General features: G+C 39.9%; 2 protein-coding genes and 1 long non-coding RNA gene across 3 annotated transcripts in view; 1 reads left to right on the forward strand and 2 right to left on the reverse strand.

Moving 5' to 3' along the window:
- The first annotated feature begins 347 nt into the window (after positions 1 to 347).
- LOC117994752 (cysteine dioxygenase type 1) lies at positions 348 to 15,043 on the forward strand. Its single transcript, XM_034982707.2, has 7 exons — positions 348 to 547; positions 5,262 to 5,360; positions 6,807 to 6,956; positions 11,514 to 11,660; positions 12,617 to 12,906; positions 13,957 to 14,126; positions 14,513 to 15,043. The coding sequence occupies exons 2-7, from the start codon at positions 5,266 to 5,268 to the stop codon at positions 14,546 to 14,548; spliced, it is 888 nt and encodes a 295-aa protein (XP_034838598.1). The 5' UTR covers positions 348 to 547; positions 5,262 to 5,265; the 3' UTR covers positions 14,549 to 15,043.
- Positions 15,044 to 16,054: 1,011 nt separating this feature from the next.
- The window catches only part of LOC117994604 (uncharacterized), a 33,884-nt gene continuing 29,019 nt past the window's right edge, over positions 16,055 to 20,919 (reverse strand). Inside the window, exons 13-16 of the mRNA XM_069508045.1 lie at positions 20,475 to 20,912; positions 20,290 to 20,424; positions 18,301 to 18,711; positions 16,055 to 17,783 (exon numbers count right to left, since the gene is read on the reverse strand). Coding sequence (XP_069364146.1) covers positions 16,875 to 17,783; positions 18,301 to 18,711; positions 20,290 to 20,424; positions 20,475 to 20,912 — 1,893 coding nt within the window. The 3' untranslated portion in view covers positions 16,055 to 16,874. The remainder of the gene's footprint in view (positions 17,784 to 18,300; positions 18,712 to 20,289; positions 20,425 to 20,474; positions 20,913 to 20,919) is intronic.
- Positions 18,720 to 20,284, reverse strand: LOC138404312 (uncharacterized). The gene is made up of 2 exons (XR_011238313.1): positions 20,123 to 20,284; positions 18,720 to 18,754 (listed from the first exon to the last, which is right to left on the reverse strand). It is a non-coding gene; the product is annotated as an uncharacterized lncRNA (long non-coding RNA).

The raw sequence follows: 20,919 nt of genomic DNA on the forward strand, positions 1-20,919 counted from the left end.
TGTTGGTTTGTCTTGAACAAATATTGCTATTTTCAACTTTCAAAATAAGATTACTATACCAAGTGGGTATCATATTATGAAAGGGCTTTACCAATACATTTTAAAACAGATTTTTATTTATTTTTAGGCATAATAGTTATTGATTTATCGTGCAAAACGTAGAAAAAATACGACTGCAGTACAGAACCCTCGGTGCGCGAGTCTGACTCGCACTTGGCTGGTTTTATGTATAAAAACTGCTGACCTGGCTCTGTTTATTCATCAAGCACCTCCTAAAAATTTCCCACAGTCTCTCGGTGTATAGAACTTGCAGATAAAACTTTCGAGAAGATGTCAAATAAATGTAAAGACGCGCGAAATCTTAACGCATTTAACATTAAACGGCGCGCGAACGCAGACCTTTCACTTGTGCTTTTTTAATTAAAAAAAAAATAAGTTTACGTCGACTTGTTTTAGTGCGTCTGTGAAAAGAGTTTTTATATTGTTCAATACTATTGTTAGTGCGAGTGTTTATTTTGTTCGAGATATCCAGAAGTTACTTTTTAATGTAAGTTTTACTTTTTAGGGTGCCGTACCTCAAAAGGAAAAACGGAACACTTATACGATCACTTTGTTGTCTGTCTGTCAAGAAACCTACAGGGTACTTCCCGTTGACCTAGAATCATGAAATTTGGCAGGTAGGTAGATCTTCTTCTTCTTCTCTTAATATATGGCTTTTTCCAGTGCCATGTCAGCACAATAGGTAGATCTTATAGCTGACATAAGGGGAAAAATCTGAAAACCACGAATTTGTGGTTACATCACACAAAAAAAATTAAATTGTGGTCATGAACTAATAATTAGGATTTTCAATTTTCGAAGTAAGATAACTATATCAAGTGGGGTATCATATGAAAAGGCTTCACCTGTGGACTCTAAAACAGATTTTTATTTATTTTTATGCATCATAGTTTTTGAATTATCGTGCAAAATGTCGAAAAAATACGAATGTAGTACGGAACCCTCATTGCGCGAGCCTGACTCGCACTTGACCGGTTTTTTTTCCTTTATTTTTACATTCCTGTCTGTGATTGTAAGAAGTCCAGACAGCTCGTTAAGTAATGGTTTTATAAGAAAGCAATGGAACAGGTTTTTATAAGGACTGCATTCAAGATCACATGAAGAAACTGACGTTTTGCGTTTTACAACAAAGGGCAAGGTAACATACCTTGTTAATTATACGACAGTACTATAGTTCCAAAGCTGTGATAGCCTAGTGGTTAGGACGTCCGCCTTCTAATCGGAGGTCGGGGGTTCGATCCCGGGCGCGCATCTCTAACTTTTCGGAGTTATGGTAGGTAATTAAATATCACTTGCTTAAATTGCTTTAACGGTAAAGGAAAACATCGTGACGAAACCTGCATACCTGAGAGTTTTCCATAATGTTCTTAAAGGTGTGTGAAGTCTACCAATCCGCACATGGCCAGCGTGGTAGACTATGGCCAAAATCCTTCTCACTCTGAGAGGAGACCCGTGCTCTGTAGTGAGCCGATGATGGGTTGATCATGGTGATGATGATGACTCGTCTACAATTTCGAGAAAGAGGTCAGCCGCCGAAGCCAACTCGGTTGGGCAGCGTTCAGGAATCTCCGAGATGTCTTCTTGTCCAAAATTCCTCAGTGCTTGTAGACTTGTGTGCGTGTTGCCAGTGATGACATATGGATCCGAGACATGGTCGCTAACTATGGGCCTCATAAGAAAGCTCAGAGTCACTCAGCGGGCGATGGAGAGAGCTATGTGCGGAGTTTCTCTACGTGATCAAATCAGGAATGAGGAGATCCGTAAGAGAACTAGAGTAACCAACATAGCTCAACGGGTTGCGAAGCTGAACAGAAAATGGGCAGGGCACATAGTTCGTAAAACCGATAGACATTGGGGTCCCAAGGTGCTGGAATGGCGACCTCGCATCGGAAGACGCAGTGTTGGAAGACACTATAGATAGACGGACGATATCAGACAAGTCGCAGGGAGCCGCTGCTGATTCAGGCGGCGCAAGACATTGGCGTGTGGAAGTCCCTACAAGAGGCCTATGTCCAGCAGTGGACGTCTATCGGTTGATGATGATGATGAAATAAGTATATAGAGACCCACCCTAAAGAGATCGGTGATCAAGTAATATATTGGACGGTTAATGCTTAGAATATCGTAAGGGTTAAAATCTTAACTCCGTAAATGCAAAATATATATATATATATATATATTTTTAAATATTAGCCATGTTAAATGACTAATATTCCCCTTTCGTCTCCAACTAAGCGTCAGGCTTGTGCTAGGAGTAGGTACGACAATAGTGCAACGGGCGGGTTTTGAACCGTCGACCTTTAAGTTTTCAGTCCACTCCTTTACCGGTTGAGCTATTGGCGCTCTATTACATTAAAGGAAGTAACTGCATTTTAACACCATACTGAGAACTAGAAGTCCGTTCTAATATCATCGACTCAAGTACTAGGTACCATTTATAAAATAAATAGTTACTTCAGGTCTGATATCTTAGAAATTATTAATTTTAACGGTTCCGTCTCTCAAAAGGAAAATGGAACCCTTATAGGATCAATTTGTTGTCTGTCTGTCTGTCGGTCTGTCAATAAACCTACAGGGTACATCCCGTTATAGCAGACATAAGGGAGAAAATCTGAAAATCGTGAATTTAGGGTTACATCACACACAAAAAATTAAATTGTGGTCATGAACTAATAATTAGTATTTTCAATTTTCGAAGTAAGATAACTATATCAAGTTGGGTATCATATGAAAGGTCTTCACCTGAGCATTATAAAGGAGATTTTTATTTATTTTTAGGCATCCTAGTTTTTGAATTATCGTGCAAAATGTCGAAAAAATACGACTGTAGTACGGAATCCTCGGTGCGCGATCCTGACACGCACTTGGCCGGTTTTTATGATCAAAATCTCTACATAGTATAAAATAAAGTCGCTTCCCGCTGTCTGTATGTATGTATGTATGTATAAACGTATAGTTATCTTACTTAAAAAAATTGAAAATACTAATTATTAGTTCATGACCCTAATTTAATTTTTTTTGTGTGGTGTAATCCTAAATTCACGGTTTTCAGATTTTTCTCCAAATGTCAGCTATAAGATCTACCTACCTGCCAAATTTCATGATTCTAGGTCAACAGGAAGTACCCTGTAGGTTTCTTGACAGACAGACTACAAAGTGATTCTATAAGGGCTCCGTTTTTCCTTTTGAGGTACGGAACCCTAAAAAACACTTCTCGGGGCATCTCGGCTAGTTAATTTATGAATAACAATATATGGATAACTATTTGCATATAGCACAATAACATTTCCGTCTGATAACAGTAATCATTATTATGATTTTCGACCCCTAACCCCACTTGCATGATGAAAGTAAACGCCCTGTTTAATGTTTACTTAATAGATAATTAGATGTACTTAATGCGCTTATAATAAACATTTCCATTGAGAGAAAATTGTTTTTCACATGCAGGAGATAAGAATTTATTACATGTAATATTATCACGTTAATATTGTGTGTTTGTGAAGACCAAAGTCTTCGAACAGTGCGTGTTGCCAGTGATGACATGGATCCGAGACATGGTCGCTAACTATGGGCCTCATAAGAAAGCTCAGAGTCACTCAGCGGGCGATGGAGAGAGCTATGTGCGGAGTTTCTCTACGTGATCAATGAGGAAATGAGGAGATCCGTAGGAGAACTAGAGTAACCGACATAGCTCAACGGGTTGCGAAGCTGAAGTGGCAATGGGCAGGGCACATAGTTCGTAAAACCGATAGACGTTGGGGTCCCAAGGTGCTGGAATGGCGACCTCGCACCGGAAGACGCAGCGTTGGAAGACCCCCCACTTGGTGGACGGACGACATCAGACGAGTCGCAGGGAGCCGCTAGATCCAGGCGGCGCAAGACCGTGGCGTGTGGAAGTCCCTACAAGAGACCTATGTCCAGCAGTGGACGTCTATCGGTTGATGATAATGATGATGATACATGTTATGTATAACGCATTCTCGTTCGAAGTCAAGATGAATCAGTTAGTGTGCAATCATCCACTTAATAAAACTCTAATACTGCCTGATTGGCAGACAACGGTAACCTAGCCAAGTGGTTTTACATTCTAGATTCTAGAAGCATGAAATTGATATTTGGGGATTTTTATTGCGTCGTGCGCTTGACGACAATCATGCTTTAACAATCGGTTAAGGGCGAATTAGACTCGAGTAACGAGGGTTCCGTACAGCATGGGTGCCAGCCAGGTAACCTCCCAGTGTGCCTGGGTCCTGCTGGTCCCTTTTGGATGCATCGGGCATCCGAGGGGAGAGTAGTATTCGGGCCGGTGCACCCTGGTAACATGGCTAATAATCTCTCTTTGGGGATATTGTTGGCTATGGCTAATGACCTGGCTGGGAGGAGGTTTCTCTGCGTGTCTCTCTGACAGCAGAGGACACTGTGGACGAGGCGAAGGATGAGACGCGGGCGACGTGCGCGGGATCGCAAAGTCGCCCATTGGGTTTCCCGGGGGAGGGGAGGTGCACATAGTTAGTGCACCTCGGACGTGCGGCGTGGCACCTCGGGAGGGTCCCCGGTGGAGGGCCCGCCTCGGCGGACGTCGCTGGCTGGGTCGCGGTGGTTTGCTTCGGCGTTCCCGTGACCCAGTCGCCAGGCGACGCGCAGGAGCGCCGCTGGGTTTTAGTGGGTATTTCGGTCGCCTCTCGGCCGGCGAGTCCCACATACCTTCCCTCCAGTTGGTTGGCTGGCTGGTTAGCCGGCTGGCTTCCAGGAGGGGGGGATACGTAAACGCATTTCCCAGTGTTAAAAAAAAAAGGTTCGGTATAGCAGTCGTATTTTTCGACATTTAGCACGATACTTAAATCAAAACGCCGCTGCCAGCCGGCTCACTACAGAGCGCGGGTCTCCTCTCAGAGTGAGAAGGGTTTTGGCCATAGTCTACCACGCTGGCCATGTGCAGATTGGTAGACTTCAGACATCTTTGAGAACATTATGGAGAACTCTCAGGCATGCAGGTTTCCTCACGATGTTTTCCTTCACCGTTAAAGCAAATGATATTTAATTAATTAAATCGCACATAACTCCGAAAAGTTAGAGGTGCGTGCCCGGGATCGAACCCCCGACCTCCGATTAGAAGGCGGACGTCCTAATCACTAGGCTATCACTGTTTTTTGCAGTAATATGGAACCCTGAAAATGAGAATTTTTGTTTTCTTTCAGATAAATGATGGAGATGGAGAGTGCGAACTGCAAGTATCGTGTATCCGAGTGTCAAGACATCCAGCAGCTATCTGTCGACTATCCCGTAAAGTGTGAACAGTAAGTGACTTAATTGGCAATCGTGTCACACTGTGACTCGGTGGGCAGTGGGAACTCATCGATTTTTTTCCCATCAAGTCACAGCTACCAGTTGCAACTTTGTAGGGTTCCGTACTTCAAAAAGAAAAACGGAACCCTTATAGGATCACTTTGTTGTCTGTCTGTATGTCTGTCTGTCAAGAAACCTGCAGGGTACTTCCCGTTGACCTAGAATCATGAAATTTGGCAGGTAGGTAGGTCTTATAGCTGACATTTGGGGAAAAATCTGAAAACCGTGAATTTAGGGTTAGATCATACAAAAAAATTAAATTGTGGTCATGAACTAATAATTAGTATTTTCAACTTTCGAAGTGAGTGACTATATCAAGTGGGGTATCATATGAAAAGTCTTTATCTGTACATTCTAAAACAGATTTTTATTTATTTTTATGCATCATAGTTTTTGAATTATCGTGCAAAATGTCGAAAAAATACGACTGTAGTACGGAACCCTCATTGCGCGAGCCTGACTCGCACTTGGCCGGTTTTTATCAATTAGAATTCCCAACAAAAGTCAGACTATACTTGAATGAGTCTACGAATAAGCTGTGATAGGTTAGGGCGTACGCCTTCTAATCGGAGGTCGGGGGTTCGATCCCGGGCACGCATCTCTAACTTTTCGGAGTCATGTACAACAGATATGACATGTGATTGTGAAGGATAACATCGTGAGGAAACCTGCATGCCTGCGAGTTCTCCGTAATGTTCTCAAAGGTGTGTGAAGTCTACCAATCCGCACATGGCCAGCGTGGTAGACTATGGCCAAAATTCTTCTCACTCTGAGAGGAGACCCGTGCTCTGTAGTGAGCAGGCTATGCGTTGATCATGATGATGATGATGATGAAGTCTACGAATAATAATAAATATCTACTTTTCGTAGGCCTAAGTAGATTATTTATAAGTGCATTATTTAAAAACAATTTTTGAATACTTAGGTAAAATGCGTTGAATCGAAATCTTGAATCTTGAATCTAAATATATAAAAAGAAAAGCTGACTGACTGACTGACTGACTGATCTATCAACGCACAGCTCAAACTACTGGAGGGATTGTGCTGAAATTTTGCATGCAGATAGCTATTATGACGTAGACATCCGCTAAGAATGGATATTTGAACATTCAAGCCCTAAGGGGGTTAACTGGGGGTTTAAAATTTGTGTAGTCCACGCGGACAAAGTCGCGAGCATAAGCTAGTTCAAGATAAATATTATATCTGATGATATAAGTCCCGCAAATTGCTATTGCGCTGGAACCATGTCTCATTAACATTTTGACGTCATTTGACTATATTTAAGTAAAAATATACCATCAGCTCGAAACTTGAGTCTTGTGCTGACGTCACTAAAATGGCGGCCACGCGCATTAGCAATTTGCGGGACTAATACCTACCTATTTCTTTGTTTCTAGACAAATCGATTGTTTGGAGACGCTCGTCCAAGAGCTGCACAGGGTGTTCTCGAAAAGTCACGTCAATATACAGGAGGTCCAGAGTTTGATGTCCGCCTACAAATCCGATCCAAAGCAGTGGAGGAAGTTCGCAAAGTTCGATCGTTTTCGGTACGTATTTTTAGGGTTCCGTACCTCAAAAGAAAAAACCGGCCAAGTGCGAGTCAGGCTCGCGCAATGAGGGTTCCGTACTACAGTCGTATTTTTTCGACGTTTTGCAGGATAATTCAAAAACAATGATACATAAAAATAAATAAAAATCTGTTTTAGAATGCACAGGTGAAGACCTTTCATATGATACCCCACTTGATACAGTTATCTTACTTAGAAAATTGAAAATACTAATTATTAGTTCATGACCACAATTTAGTTTTTTTTGTGTGGTGTAACGACAAATTCATTGTTTTCAGATTTTTCCCCAAATGTCAGCTACAAGATCTACCTACCTGCCAAATTTCATGATTCTAGGTCAACGGGAAGTACCCTGTAGGTTTCTTGACAGACAGACAGACAGACAGACATACAGACAGACAACAAAGTGATCCTATTCCGTTCCGTTTTTCCTTTTGAGGTACGGAACCCTTAAAACGGAACCCGTATAGGATCACTTTGTTGCCTGTCAGTCTGTCTGTCAACAAACCTACAGGGTAGGTACTTCCCGTTGACCTAGAATCATGAAATTTGGTAGGTAGGTAGGTCTTAAAGCAGACATAAGGTGAAAAATCTAATAACCGTGAAATTGTGGTCATGAACTAATAATTAGTGTTTTCAATTTTCAAAGGGCTTCAATTGTGCATTCTAAAACAGATTTTTATTTATTTTTATGTATCATAGTTTTTGATTTAACTTGACTCTAATAAAAATTAGCACTTTAAAACATCATATTTTACAAACGGATCTAGAAATCGAAAAATGATGTTTCCACACCCACAGTATTTTTAAAAGACCTATTCAACGATACCCCACACTATGGGGTAGACGAGGAAAAAAAAATTCATCCCCACTTGTATATAGGGGAGTAGATATATGTATGTAGGGGAGCTACCCTAAAAAAATATTTATCAAAATTTTATTTCACCACTTTGTCGGCGTGATTAATATTTATAACCATGTCAAATTACAGATTTCTAGCACTAATAGTCTCTGAGATTAACCGAGGACGGACGGACGGACGGACAGGCGGACGGACATGGCGAAACTATAAGGTTTCCTTGTTTACTACGGAACCCTTAAAACTACTGCAGGGGTTTTATTCAAGTTTTCGTAACAATGTTTATCGTTATCAATCGCGCACTCGAGATAGATAAGTGAAGATGTTTTGTAGTGCTATTTTGCTAAGTAGGCTTTAAATATCTCAAATACAAATAACATTGACTGATAACGTCTCATTGGCACATGACTGGCACAGATTTTGCACATCTTCTATTCATCATCATCATCATCATCAACCAATAGACTTCCACTGCTGGACATAGGTCTCTTGTAGGGACTTCCACACGCCACGGTCTTGCGCCGCCGCCATCCAGCGGCTCCCTGCGACTCGTCTGATGTCGTCCGTCCACCTAGTGGGGGGTCTTCCAACGCTGCGTCTTCCGGTGCGAGGTCGCCATTCCAGCACCTTGGGACCCCAACGTCTATCGGTTGTACGAACTATGTGCCCTGCCCCTTGCCACGTCAGCTTCGCAACCCGTTGAGCTATGTCGGTTACTCTAGTTCTCCTATGGATCTCCTCATTTCTGATTTGATCACGTAGAGAAACTCCAAGCATAGCTGTACCACTTGTGTTATCAGCTAATACCACGGCAATGGCCCCATGTCTTATAAACAAAACCTTTAATCTTCTAAAGTAGGTATTTTTTTATAATAATTATGCTGTTATCTTATTTTCTTATAGTAACTAGAAAACTTTTTGCCGGTTACCAAGTAAACAATATTATTCATGGAATTTTTTTTCTTACCCCACTTGAGATAAAGGTCATATTTGTTTACATTTAATCTGTGTCAACTCATACGATTTTTCGGTATATAAAATAGCAAAAGATAAGATGGTTGCTATGGTTTTATCTTCTGTTTTTAGGGTTCCGTACCGCCGGAGAAAAAGGAACCCTTAATATAGAATCACTTCGTTGTCTGTCTGTCAAGAGCTGTCAAGGGAATCAAAACCTTATAGGGTACTTTACGTCGACCTAGAATTTTGAAAATTGTCAGATCAGCAATGTTTTGTAGCACAAGTAACGGAAAAAATCTGAAAACCATGAAAGGTTATTTTAGCGTTTAAACTATCGTGAGTGATTTACTACTCTATTGTTAGTCGGGCTAACGTCGACTAAACACATGAGTACAGCCGGGTGTAAGAATTATGTATAATTTGAGGTTATCTCTACATAGTAAAAATATAGTCGCTTCCCGCTGTCTGTATGAACGCGTAGATCTTTTAAACTACGCAACAGATTTTAATGCGGGTTTTACCAACAGATAGAGTGATTCAAGAGAAAGGTTTATAGGTATAGTTTATTTCTCAAAAAATTAGAGATCCCTAGAGAAATTGAAATAATGTGAATTAGGTCGGAAAAAAATCCTCTCATTTGAGAGTTTCCGAGGCAATGACACCTCAATGACACCACATTAGTATCTACATTGCACCCATGCAAAGCCGGGGCAGGTCACTAGTATCACAAAAAGTATTACTTCTTCCACGATGGTACAGAACTACAGAACCTTTCGTGTGCGAGTCCGACTCGCACTTGGCCGGTTTTTTTTGTTATTATTAAAAACATCAATTAATTTCATGTAAACGTATAGTCGATCAGCTGGTGGTAAATTTGGTGGAGGTGATTGATAATTAACCGACTTCAAAAAAAGGAGGAGGTTCTCAATTCGTCGGAATCTTTTTTACTATGATACACTTGATTGAAAAAACTAATTAAATCAACCAAATAACAAAAAAGTTATAAGCATTTAAATATTTCTGATTGGACAGAGATAGCGATAAAGCATTTTGACGTCACACCTTACTAATGCCCTATTAGCTTCGTGCGGTTTCATACAAATTTTCGTTTTGCGAGAAAGGGATAGAAGACCTTCCCACTCCAAAATTAAAATGCCTGTAACTTTGTAAATCTTTGTTGGATTTTAATATTTTTTTCAGCGTACGTCATTATTTTATCCTAGTTTATAATAAAGTGATAATATTAATTATCAAATTCAAAAGTAGGAAAATACCCAATTGTCCACAATCTCTTGGAGTTAACTTTAGGCCAAAAAGTTAAACGTCTTTCCAGAACGTCAGTAAAGCAACACCCACAATCTGTTATCAGAACTATAAATAACAAGTTATCTGAATAATAAATTTTGTTATTGAGAATAATACGAGAATTATGACGTATGTTATCGTTATTATTAGAGCGCATGTCAAGTTATGCGCTTCTCAATAATATTGTACTTCCTAATCATGATAAGATAAAAGGGGAAAAAAATAGGACTAATAAAAAAACCAGGTCAAGGGTGTGTCGGAAGCACACATGTAGAGTTCCGTACAAGACATGAGTGTCGTAGTTTTGAGTCTTCACTTTAGATACGTAGGTTGCGTATCTACAATCTACATAGGTACTTACTTATTTCTTTTTAGGGTTTCGTACCTCAAAAGGAAAAACAGAACCCTTATAGGATCACTTTGTTGTCTGTCTGTCAAGAAACCTACAGGATATTTCCCATTGACTTAGAATCATGAAATTTGGCAGGTAGGTAGGTCTTATAGCAGACACAAGGGGAAATATCTGAAAACCATGAATTTGTGGTTACACCACACAAAAAAAATTAAATTATGGTAATGAACAATTAATTAGTATTTTCAATTTTCGAAATAAGATAACTATATCAAGTAGGGTATCATATGAAAAGGCTTCACCTGTACAATCTAAAATAGTTTTTTTTTTATCGTGCAAAATGTCGAAAAAATTTTTACAAAAAAAATAAAAACCGACTTCGATACACAAACACTAAAAATTGAAAAATAATTTAATTTATTACCGAATATATTATGTATACAAGAGTTAATATAGTTCCATAATAATATTTTTAGTGCCGGTGCCAATTAGCTTTAGCTGCGCGAATCGTCTAGACTTCATATTTTTATGAGACTCCACAATGGCACCTCATTGGCACCGACCCCAAAAAATATTATTATGGAACTATATTAACTCTTGTATACATAATATATTCGGTAATAAATTAAATTATTTTTCAATTTTTAGTGTTTGTGTATCGAAGTCGGTTTTTATTTTTTTTGTAAAAATTTTTTATTTCAAAATTTTTAGTGGCCCTATGGAATTATGCTATGACTGGTTAAAAATCTACTGTTTACTAAGCTATTACACTGATCGCGAGCAATTTACTCTTATCCGTTGAGGAGTTCCAGTATCTATCTTCGAAGATGTTCATCAGATCTTCACCAAATTGAAATGGGACCAACTTTGAAGTATACCCTTTCAAACAAAAAAAGAATTTTCAAAATCGGTCTAGGCGTTTTCGAGTAATCGGGGAACATACATAAAAAAAAGAAAAAAAAAAAAAAAAGATTCCGACGAATTGAGAACCTCCTCCTTTTTTTGAAGTCGGTTAAAAAATTAAAATACTATATGCAATTTTAACTTGTCTCTTTGTTCCCAGGTACACCCGTAACTTGGTAGATGCTGGTAACGGCCTGTTCAACATAATGATACTTTGCTGGGGCCCCGGGCACGCTTCCGCAATACACGACCACGCGGACTCCCATTGCTTTATGAAACTCCTTAGCGGCAGCCTGGATGAAGTCAGGTTAGTTTTATAAAACACTAGCAACCCGCCTCGGCTTCGCACGGGTAGTTTATTACAATTTTCGTAGGGATCTCTGATTTTTAGGGTTCCGTACCTCAAAAAGAAAAACGAAACCCTTATAGGATCACTTTGTTGTCTGTCTGTCTGTCTGTCCGTCTGTCTGTCAAGAAACCTACAGGGTACTTCCCGTTGACCTAGAATCATGAAATTTGGCAGGAAGATGGGTCTTATAGCTGACATTTGGGGAAAAATCTGAAAACCGTGAATTTAGGGTTTGATCACACAAAAAAAATTAAATTGTGGTCATGAACTAATAATTAGTATTTTCAACTTTCGAAGTGGATAACTATATCAAGTGGGGTATCATATGAAAGGTCTTCATCTGTAAATTCTAAAACCGATTTTTATTTATTTTTATGCATCATAGTTTTTGAATTATCGTGCAAAATGTCGAAAAAATACGACTGTAGTACGGAACCCTCATTGCGCGAGCCTGACTCGCACTTGGCCGGTTTTTTTGAAAACAAAGTAGCCTAATGTCACTCTCCAGGTGTCATCTAAGTATATCCGTGCAAAAAATTACGTCAATCCGTTGCACCGTTGCAACGTGATTGATGGACAAACCAACAAACCAACAAACAAAGATACTTTCACATTTTATAATAGGAGTAGCGACCGGCCGAGCTTCACACGGCTTCTAGCTTATTACAATTTACGTACGGATCTCTAAATTTTTTGACAACAAAACTTTTTTTTTTTAAACAGAGCTTATGTCACTCAGGAATAATGTGGCTTTCTACTGGTGAAAACATTTTCAAAATCGGTTCAGTAGTTCCAGAGATTCCTTCCTACGAGCAAACTTACAAACTTTTTTTTCTTTCTTATAATATGTAAGTACATCGATTTTTTCGAGGTTTCTGGAGCGATTTGTAATTTTTTTAAATTTATTTTTTCAGATACGAATGGCCAAACAACGTCGAGCCAGAAATCGCAAAGAAGCTGAAAACAAAATCAAACAGACGTACAACATCAGAAAATGAAGAAATCACCGAAAACGACAGTAGTTTAGACGTTAACGAAAATGACAGGTGTCAGAAGAGCTATCAAAATGGCCGCGATGACTGTCAAAATGGCCGCGATGACTTTCAAAATAGACATAATGATAAGGAATGTGGTTATGATGCACAGAGCATGAAAGAAATTGGCAGAACGAGATTAGAAGTTAATGACGTTTGTTATATCAATGGTTAGTACAACGATTCAGATAATCCTTTTTTTTGTTATTTTACATTTGAAATTAACACATTTTTAATTATTTTTAGGGTTCCGTACCTCAAAAGGAAAAACGGAACCCTTATAGGATCAATTTGTTGTCTGTCTGTCTGTCAAGAAACCTACAGGGTACTTCCCGTTGACCTAGAATCATGAAATTTGGCAGGTAGGTGGGTCTTATAGCTGGCTTTAGGGGGAAAATCTGAAAACCGTGAATTTAGGGTCAGATCACACAAAAAAAATTAAATTGTGGTCATGAACTAATAATTAGTATTTTCGATTTTCGAAGTAAGATAACTATATCAAGTGGGGTATCACATGAAAGGTCTTCACCTGTGCATTCTAAAAGAGATTTTTATTTATTTTTATGCATCATAGTTTTTGAATTATCGTGCAAAATGTCGCAAAATACGACTGTAGGCTACGGAACCCTCAGTGAGCTAGTCTGACTCGCACTTGGCCGATTTTTTTCTGTGATGTAACCACAAATTCACGGTTTTCGGATTTATTCCTTTACTTGTGCTGTAAGACCTGTTGTGCTGCCAGATCCTGACCCACCAATTTACACACAATATAAATTAATGATAATAATCCTAGTAGGTATTAATTAATATCCACTTAAAAATTAAAAATTGTGATTTTAAACTTGCGGATGTTTTTATTAGTTTTACAAATTATAGGTAAATTGCATATAAGCTAGAATTATTACATTAAAAGAAAACCCGCAAGTTCTAGAGGGGTTAAATCCTATGTTTAGTTATCACTTATCAGTGATGAAACAGCAACAAAATGCTGCATAAAGCATACGTGAAAACGACTTTTATATTATAATAAAATGGGTTACGGTTCTATAGAAATTCTGGCATTGTCCTTTCATGATTTCGGGCCAACGGGAAGTAGGTACCCTATAGGTTTTCTTAGCAGACACGACGGACAGACGGACAGAAGACATACAGCCACCAAAGTGATCCTATAAGTGTTCCTTTTTTCCTTTTAAACCCTAAAACATTATCTATGTTTTCAGATGCTCAAGGTCTTCACAGGATGGAGAACCCGTCTTACGTGGACGGAGCGGTCTCCCTCCACCTCTACTGCCCCCCCTTCGACAGTTGCAGGGTGTTCGATTCCCGGACGGGCAAATCCAGCGAAGTCAAAGTCACCTTCTGGTCCATGTATGGAAAGAAGAATAAAAGGGTAAGCTTAAGCAGTATTTTATTGAATTTTCTAACCCCTTGAGTTTTGAAGTATTGAGTTTTCAAAATCCTTTCTTGAGCTGTGCGTTGATAGATCAGTCACCTTTTCCTTTTAAAAAAAAAATAGAGATAGCGAGCAAACGAGCAGGCGGGTCACCTGATATTAAGTGATTACCGCCGCCCATGAATACAGAGGAACCGCCGATGCGTTGCCGGCCTTTTAGGAATTTGTTAGTCCGCCCCTTGAATAACCCCATGTTGTAATTTAGTGGGAACACCGCCGATGGGAGTTGGTTCCACAGTTTGCATGTGCGTGGAAAGAAGGATATGGCGCAGCGGACGGTCGAAAAATATTTAGATAATATATTTTTTGTTTTATCATTACAGGTTATAGAACCAAATCCTTGTGACGATCAAGATTAAATTAAAATGGCGGACAAGACACGAAAGGGTGCTACAATTATTCAAATTTAAGTTTAACATTCCGTAAAAAAATAAGACTGTAATGAAGTAATAAATAAATATTGTTTATTATTGATACAAGCTATACTGACTCTTTTACGTATCTGTTAGGTATATATAAATATCTAGTTAAACGTAAAATAGGTACATCGCAGTCAGAATTGACCTAAGCATTATTTTGTAGCTATAGTATAGGGTCTTCTGCGCTCTGGGATGGTTTCCGCACTTAAACGTTTCCGTCTGTTGTGCGTCAGCAATAGTGTCTTTTACTGTAGTAATAAATGTGATTTGTTTTGTATAGCGGTAGTTTATGGGGCTAGAATTCATTATCAATAATTTACAAAATATTATGATTTTTTTATTTTTAACATGATTATTTTTAACATGAACGTCACGCTGTATGGAAGGTGATTAAAGACGTCACAATTCATAAACGACAAAAAAAAATCCAATTTTTAACATAAAATGATAGTAGGTAATTTATAATAAAAAAATAAAAATAAAAAATATTTGTCGTTTACGCCTTGTGACGTCATAAATTGCCTCTAGTACAGCGTGACGTTAATAATAAATAATTAATTGTGTTAGAAGTAACGAAAAATCTAAATTCTTTTTTAAGTGTCCTCTTTCAAAAGTTTATTATAACACATGACCAAAAATACATTTATTGTCAATATAATATGTAATTTTGGTATTAGTGATTAAGAATGATATTTTTTTAATAAGTAGCTGAATTCATGAGTATTATTGGATATAAATGACTGATCTTTATTTGTGACATGAAGATTTTTCTCAAGGCATCAAAATATGTTAAAAATTAATGACCAATGTCTTCCAGTTTTTAGATTAAGGTAAATAATCTATGTTATTACTTATTTTATTTCTACTACTTTTTATTTTTATTTTTTATTTTTCATGTTAATTGATTTTATGTTTAGTTTTTTTCTTAATTTCTTTTTAATAATAATTGATTATTTTATGTACATATTCATAGTTTCTTTAATAAAAATATTTTAATACGTACCTACTGTAATACCAAATGTTTCAAAATAAAATATTTATATATTTTTTTAATAACAGCTTGTTTTTTTAATCTTACTACTGACCCAATACACAATTATGGCTTGGATTCTGATGTATGATAAACTCAATTTGAATATCTGCATCTTTTTCTTCTTAATATTGCTAAAAAGAATAAGAAATCAGAAAAAAAGAAGAAGAATCAGTAATTCTTACTTTTAACATGACAGTTGACACATAGAGTTAAAATGGCGAATGAGTTCTCATTTTGTACGGACTATACCGAAGGTAATTATAAATCTAAGGGGAAAATAACAACAATTCACAGAGATTACTGCAAAAAATACTTTAATAAAAATAGACAACTATTTACAAATAAATATAAGTACCTAGGTACATAAATAACACAGTTATTCAAAATTTAGAAATGCTTTAAATACTAGGACCCAAATTTTAACAACTTCATTGGTTTTAAAGAAATTAGCCAAGAAATTGGTTGAGCACCTTAATTAGGCAACTAGGTACTAAGGAAAATAAAATACCTAGTATTTTAAACTAAAAAAATCCTAAATTCTATTATCAGAACTGTTAACTAAGTTTCCAATGAGGAAATTTCAGGGCAACGTTCGATTAAATTTTCATAGATGGCGCTTAAATACTAACACCACTAAAAACGAAAAATAATACCTATATATGTATATTATGATCTATGCTTTAGGTCAAGTAAATCCTTCTAAAGTAAATTCTCCTAAAGTAAACGATTCTTCCCCGATGCAAAATTAATTAATTACTTCTATTATAGTTCACAGATTTTGTGGCGAAGAAACAAAGGAAAAGTGCAGTGCACGCTAGCTGTTACTCTTCATCTATGTCATCGATTGACACAACCTAAACATTAAAGCATAGATCATAATTATTAAAGATGGTATTGTAAGTAGGTATTGTTTTTCGTTTTTAGTGGTGTTAGTATTTAAGCGCCATCTATGAATATTTTATCGAGCATTGGCTAGAAACTTCCTAATTATGACTTGATTTATTATTAATTTGTAACTACAATTTTTGTACATGAAAATAAATATAAAAACAAATAAATAAACACCATTGAACTTCGAAATGCAGTTTTTTCATAATCCGAATCAGAAATTTATTGCATTTTTCTTAGTGTTATCAATAAAATTAAGCACAATTTTATTTAGTTTTATTAAAAAGTGCTGAATTAATTTCTTAGCATCTCTACTGTATAATAATTATATTGGTCCTATATAATTTATTCCCTATATGATTCAAAAAGCTCCTTCAACGCGCTGACTTTTCCCCAAGGAAGGAACACTTTAACACCATCAGATACGACTGACGATTGTACGTTCAGCCTATGACATTCTACGTTGCAGGCGAAATCGCACGTCTGGGCCTTCGGGTTGAAGTAGAGACCTTCCGAGCAAACGCTAAGAACACTCCTGTTGTTCTCACAGCGCCAGAATTTATCGCAATCTGTTTCGTGTCTCCAGTGAGAGACGTGGCAGTCTGTTGCACATCTGTCAATTATGATTTCACCGCCTCCACCTCCACCTCCACCGCCACCACCATTGCCTCCATCTCCGCCACCACCACCATTGCCTCCATCACCGCCGCCGCCGCCATTGCCTCCATCGCCACCGCCACCACCACTGCCTCCGTCTCCGCCTACACCACCTCCACCACCTCCACCACCTCCACCACCTCCACCACCTCCACCACCATTGCCTCCATCTCCACCGCCACCACCATTACCGCCATCTCCGCCGCCACCTCCATTGCCTCCGTCTCCACCTCCACCACCGTTGCCTCCATCTCCACCGCCACCACCATTGCCTCCATCTCCACCACCACCTCCATTGCCTCCATCTCCACCGCCACCACCATTGCCTCCATCTCCACCGCCGCCATCATTGCCTCCATCTCCACCGCCGCCATCATTGCCTCCATCTCCGCCGCCACCTCCATTGCCTCCATCTCCACCGCCACCACCATTGCCACCATCTCCACCGACACCTCCACCTCCGCCTCCACCACCACCTCCGCCTCCACCACCACCGCCTCCATCTCCACCGCCACCTCCATCACCGCCAACACCGCCATCGCCACCACCGCCTCCTCCTCCACCTACACAACCAGCACTCCAGGGCCAGTCACATACCTGTAAAAATAATTTAGAAATAAGCAACTTCAGTCAATAATTATCAGTTAAAAATCAAAATCATTATTATCAAAGTCATTGGTAAAATTAATTTTAAAACTAGTACATTAAACAGAAAGAAAGAAAGAAAGCAAGGAAGAAAGAAAGAAAGAAAGAAAGCTTTTTTTAGTAGAATGTATTTATATAGTAGCACGTAGATGTAGAACGTATTTTACAACTTTATAAAAGGGTCACTACATACCACAACTCATTTTTTACTTAGTTATCTTTACTAAATAACGCAGATGTGAAAGAAGCCTTAACTGGTTCAAACTGGTTCATTAATCTTACAAAAAGAGTAGATAGAAGTAGAATAATAATAATTATTATTATAGCATTAGTATAATTACCTGAAGGACGGGGTTGAAGTGCAAGCCGGGTTGGCATTCTTGTTCACGTTTCTGGTCGTTTACGCAGTAGTAGAATCGGGAGCAGTTAGCGTGCGGCAGCAGCCAGTGTATGGTGAAGTCAGCTGGACATCCATTGGGTAGCCATCCTCCTCCACCGCCACCTCCACCGCCACCTCCACCACCTCCTCCTCCACCGCCACCTCCACCACCACCACCACCTCCTCCGCCACCGCCTCCACCTCCACCATCACCTCCACCACCTCCTTCGCCACCACCGCCGCCTCCATCACCACCTCCACCTCCAGCTCCACCACCGCCTCCATCTCCTCCTCCACCTCCGTCACCACCCCCGCCTCCATCTCCACCACCGCCGCCATCTCCACCACCACCTCCATCTCCTCCTCCACCTCCGTCCCCACCATCGCCTCCTCCTCCACCACCACCTCCTCCTCCACCACCTCCTCCTCCACCTCCTCCTCCTCCACCACCTCCTCCTCCACCACCTCCTCCTCCACCACCTCCTCCTCCACCACCTCCTCCTCCACCACCTTCACAACCAGCACTCCAGGGCCAGTCACATACCTATAAAAATAATTTAGAAATTAGCAATTTTAGCCAGTAAGCTAAGCTAGTATATTATATCCAACACAAAATCGATATATTTTTAACCGACTTCCAAAAAGGAAAAAAACCATAAAAAACCCATTGGTACATAAAAAAACGGCCGTTTTTTTTAATGTATGTACATCGATTTTTCCCAGGTTTCCGGACCGATTTGAACTTCTCAATCCTGATGCTGCAGGGTTACTGCCCGCCTATGTTATCATGATTGAGGAAGTGTTAATAGTGAATTAATGTTGTAGGTACCAAGCAACGACTTTATGAGCAAAATGAGTAGAGAGGTAGTAGTAGTAAGAGAGAAGTAGAATAATCAATACTTATAATAAAACTGTAACAGGTCAAATTCTGTACATTAAAGATATTTTGAAAATTTTTTTTCGAGGGCACTCTATAATCGATACTGAACCCAAAACTGTAATTTTTTTTTCATTTTTGTCTGTCTGTCTGTCTGTCTATCTGTCTGTCTGTCTGTCTGTCTGTCCGTCTGTCTGTCTGTATCACGGCCGCGCATCACGCTGAAACTACTGAATGGATTCCAATGAAACTTGGTACGATTTGAGGTCATACTATGAGGAAGAATATAGGATACTTTTTATCCCGAAATTCAGCATGGTTCCCGTAGGAGAGGGGATGAAAGTTAAAATGTATACCGAGTTGTAATTCATTAACGCGTAATCCGATTTCATTCATTCTTTTTTTGTTAGAAAGGGGATATTTTAAAAATTGTTCCGTAAATATTTCAAGGTCATTGGTTTTTAACCGACTGTCAAAAAGGAGGTGGTTCTTTTTTCTACATCGATTTTTTCGAGGTTTCTGGACCGATTTGCAATTTATTTTTTTAAATCAACAAAAAAGTTTTCGTGGTGGTCACATAAAAAATTCTGGATTCAACTCCTTAATCCTGATGCTGCAGGGTTACTGCCCGCCTGAGTTATCAAGATTCAGGAAGTGTTCATAGTGAATTCATATTGTAGGTACCAAGCAACGACTTTATTCTCAGACTTCAAGTCTCAACTCCTCAACCCTGATGATGTAGGGTACAGCACTCCTAAACTATAATGTTTCAGGAACTGCGGATGATGCAAAATTATTTTAGGTACCAAGCATCATCACCATCATCAGTAGGCTACATCATTGAACTTCGGATCCTAACTCCTCAATCCTGATGCTGCAAAGTACTGAAGTCCTAAATCGTGGGGATTTTAGAATTTCTGATAGTGAATTGATAATATTTAAAATAAAAAAAATTTGAATCGACTGTTAGGCGGAACGAAGTTCGCCGGGTCAGCTAGTAAAATAATATAATTATTATAGCATTAGTATAATTACCTGAAGGACGGGGTTGAAGTGCAAGCCGGGTTGGCATTCTTGTTCACGTTTCTGGTCGTTTACGCAGTAGTAGAATCGGGAGCAGTTAGCGTGCGGCAGCAGCCAGTGTATGGTGAAGTCAGCTGGACATCCATTGGGTAGCCATCCTCCTCCACCGCCACCTCCACCGCCACCTCCACCACCTCCTCCTTCACCGCCACCTCCACCACCTCCACCGCCTCCACCTCCATCTCCACCACCACCTCCATCTCCACCGCCACCGCCATCTCCACCACCACCTCCGTCTCCTCCTCCCCCACCGCCTCCTCCACCACCCCATCACCGCCTCCACCTCCATCTCCTCCGCCATCACCATTGCCTCCATCTTCTCCATCACCACCATCTTCACCACCACCTCCACCTCCACCACCGCCTCCATCTCCACCACCGCCTCCATCTCCTCCTCCGCCTCCTCCTCCACCGCCCCCTCCATCACCACCGCCGCCTCCATCGCCTCCTCCACCACCTCCTCCACCACCTCCTCCACCACCTCCTCCACCACCTCCTCCACCACCTCCTCCGTCTCCACCACCACCTCCGTCTCCTCCTCCCCCACCGCCTCCTCCTCCCCCACCGCCTCCTCCACCACCCCCATCACCGCCTCCACCTCCATCTCCTCCACCATCACCATTGCCTCCATCTTCACCATCACCACCTCCATCACCACCGCCGCCTCCATCGCCTCCTCCACCACCTCCTCCACCTCCTCCACCACCACCTCCTCCTCCTCCACCTCCTCCGCCACCTCCTCCTCCACC

Source organism: Maniola hyperantus, chromosome 27 (assembly GCF_902806685.2).
Source record: "Maniola hyperantus chromosome 27, iAphHyp1.2, whole genome shotgun sequence".
In the NCBI taxonomy this organism is placed as follows: domain Eukaryota; kingdom Metazoa; phylum Arthropoda; class Insecta; order Lepidoptera; family Nymphalidae; genus Maniola; species Maniola hyperantus.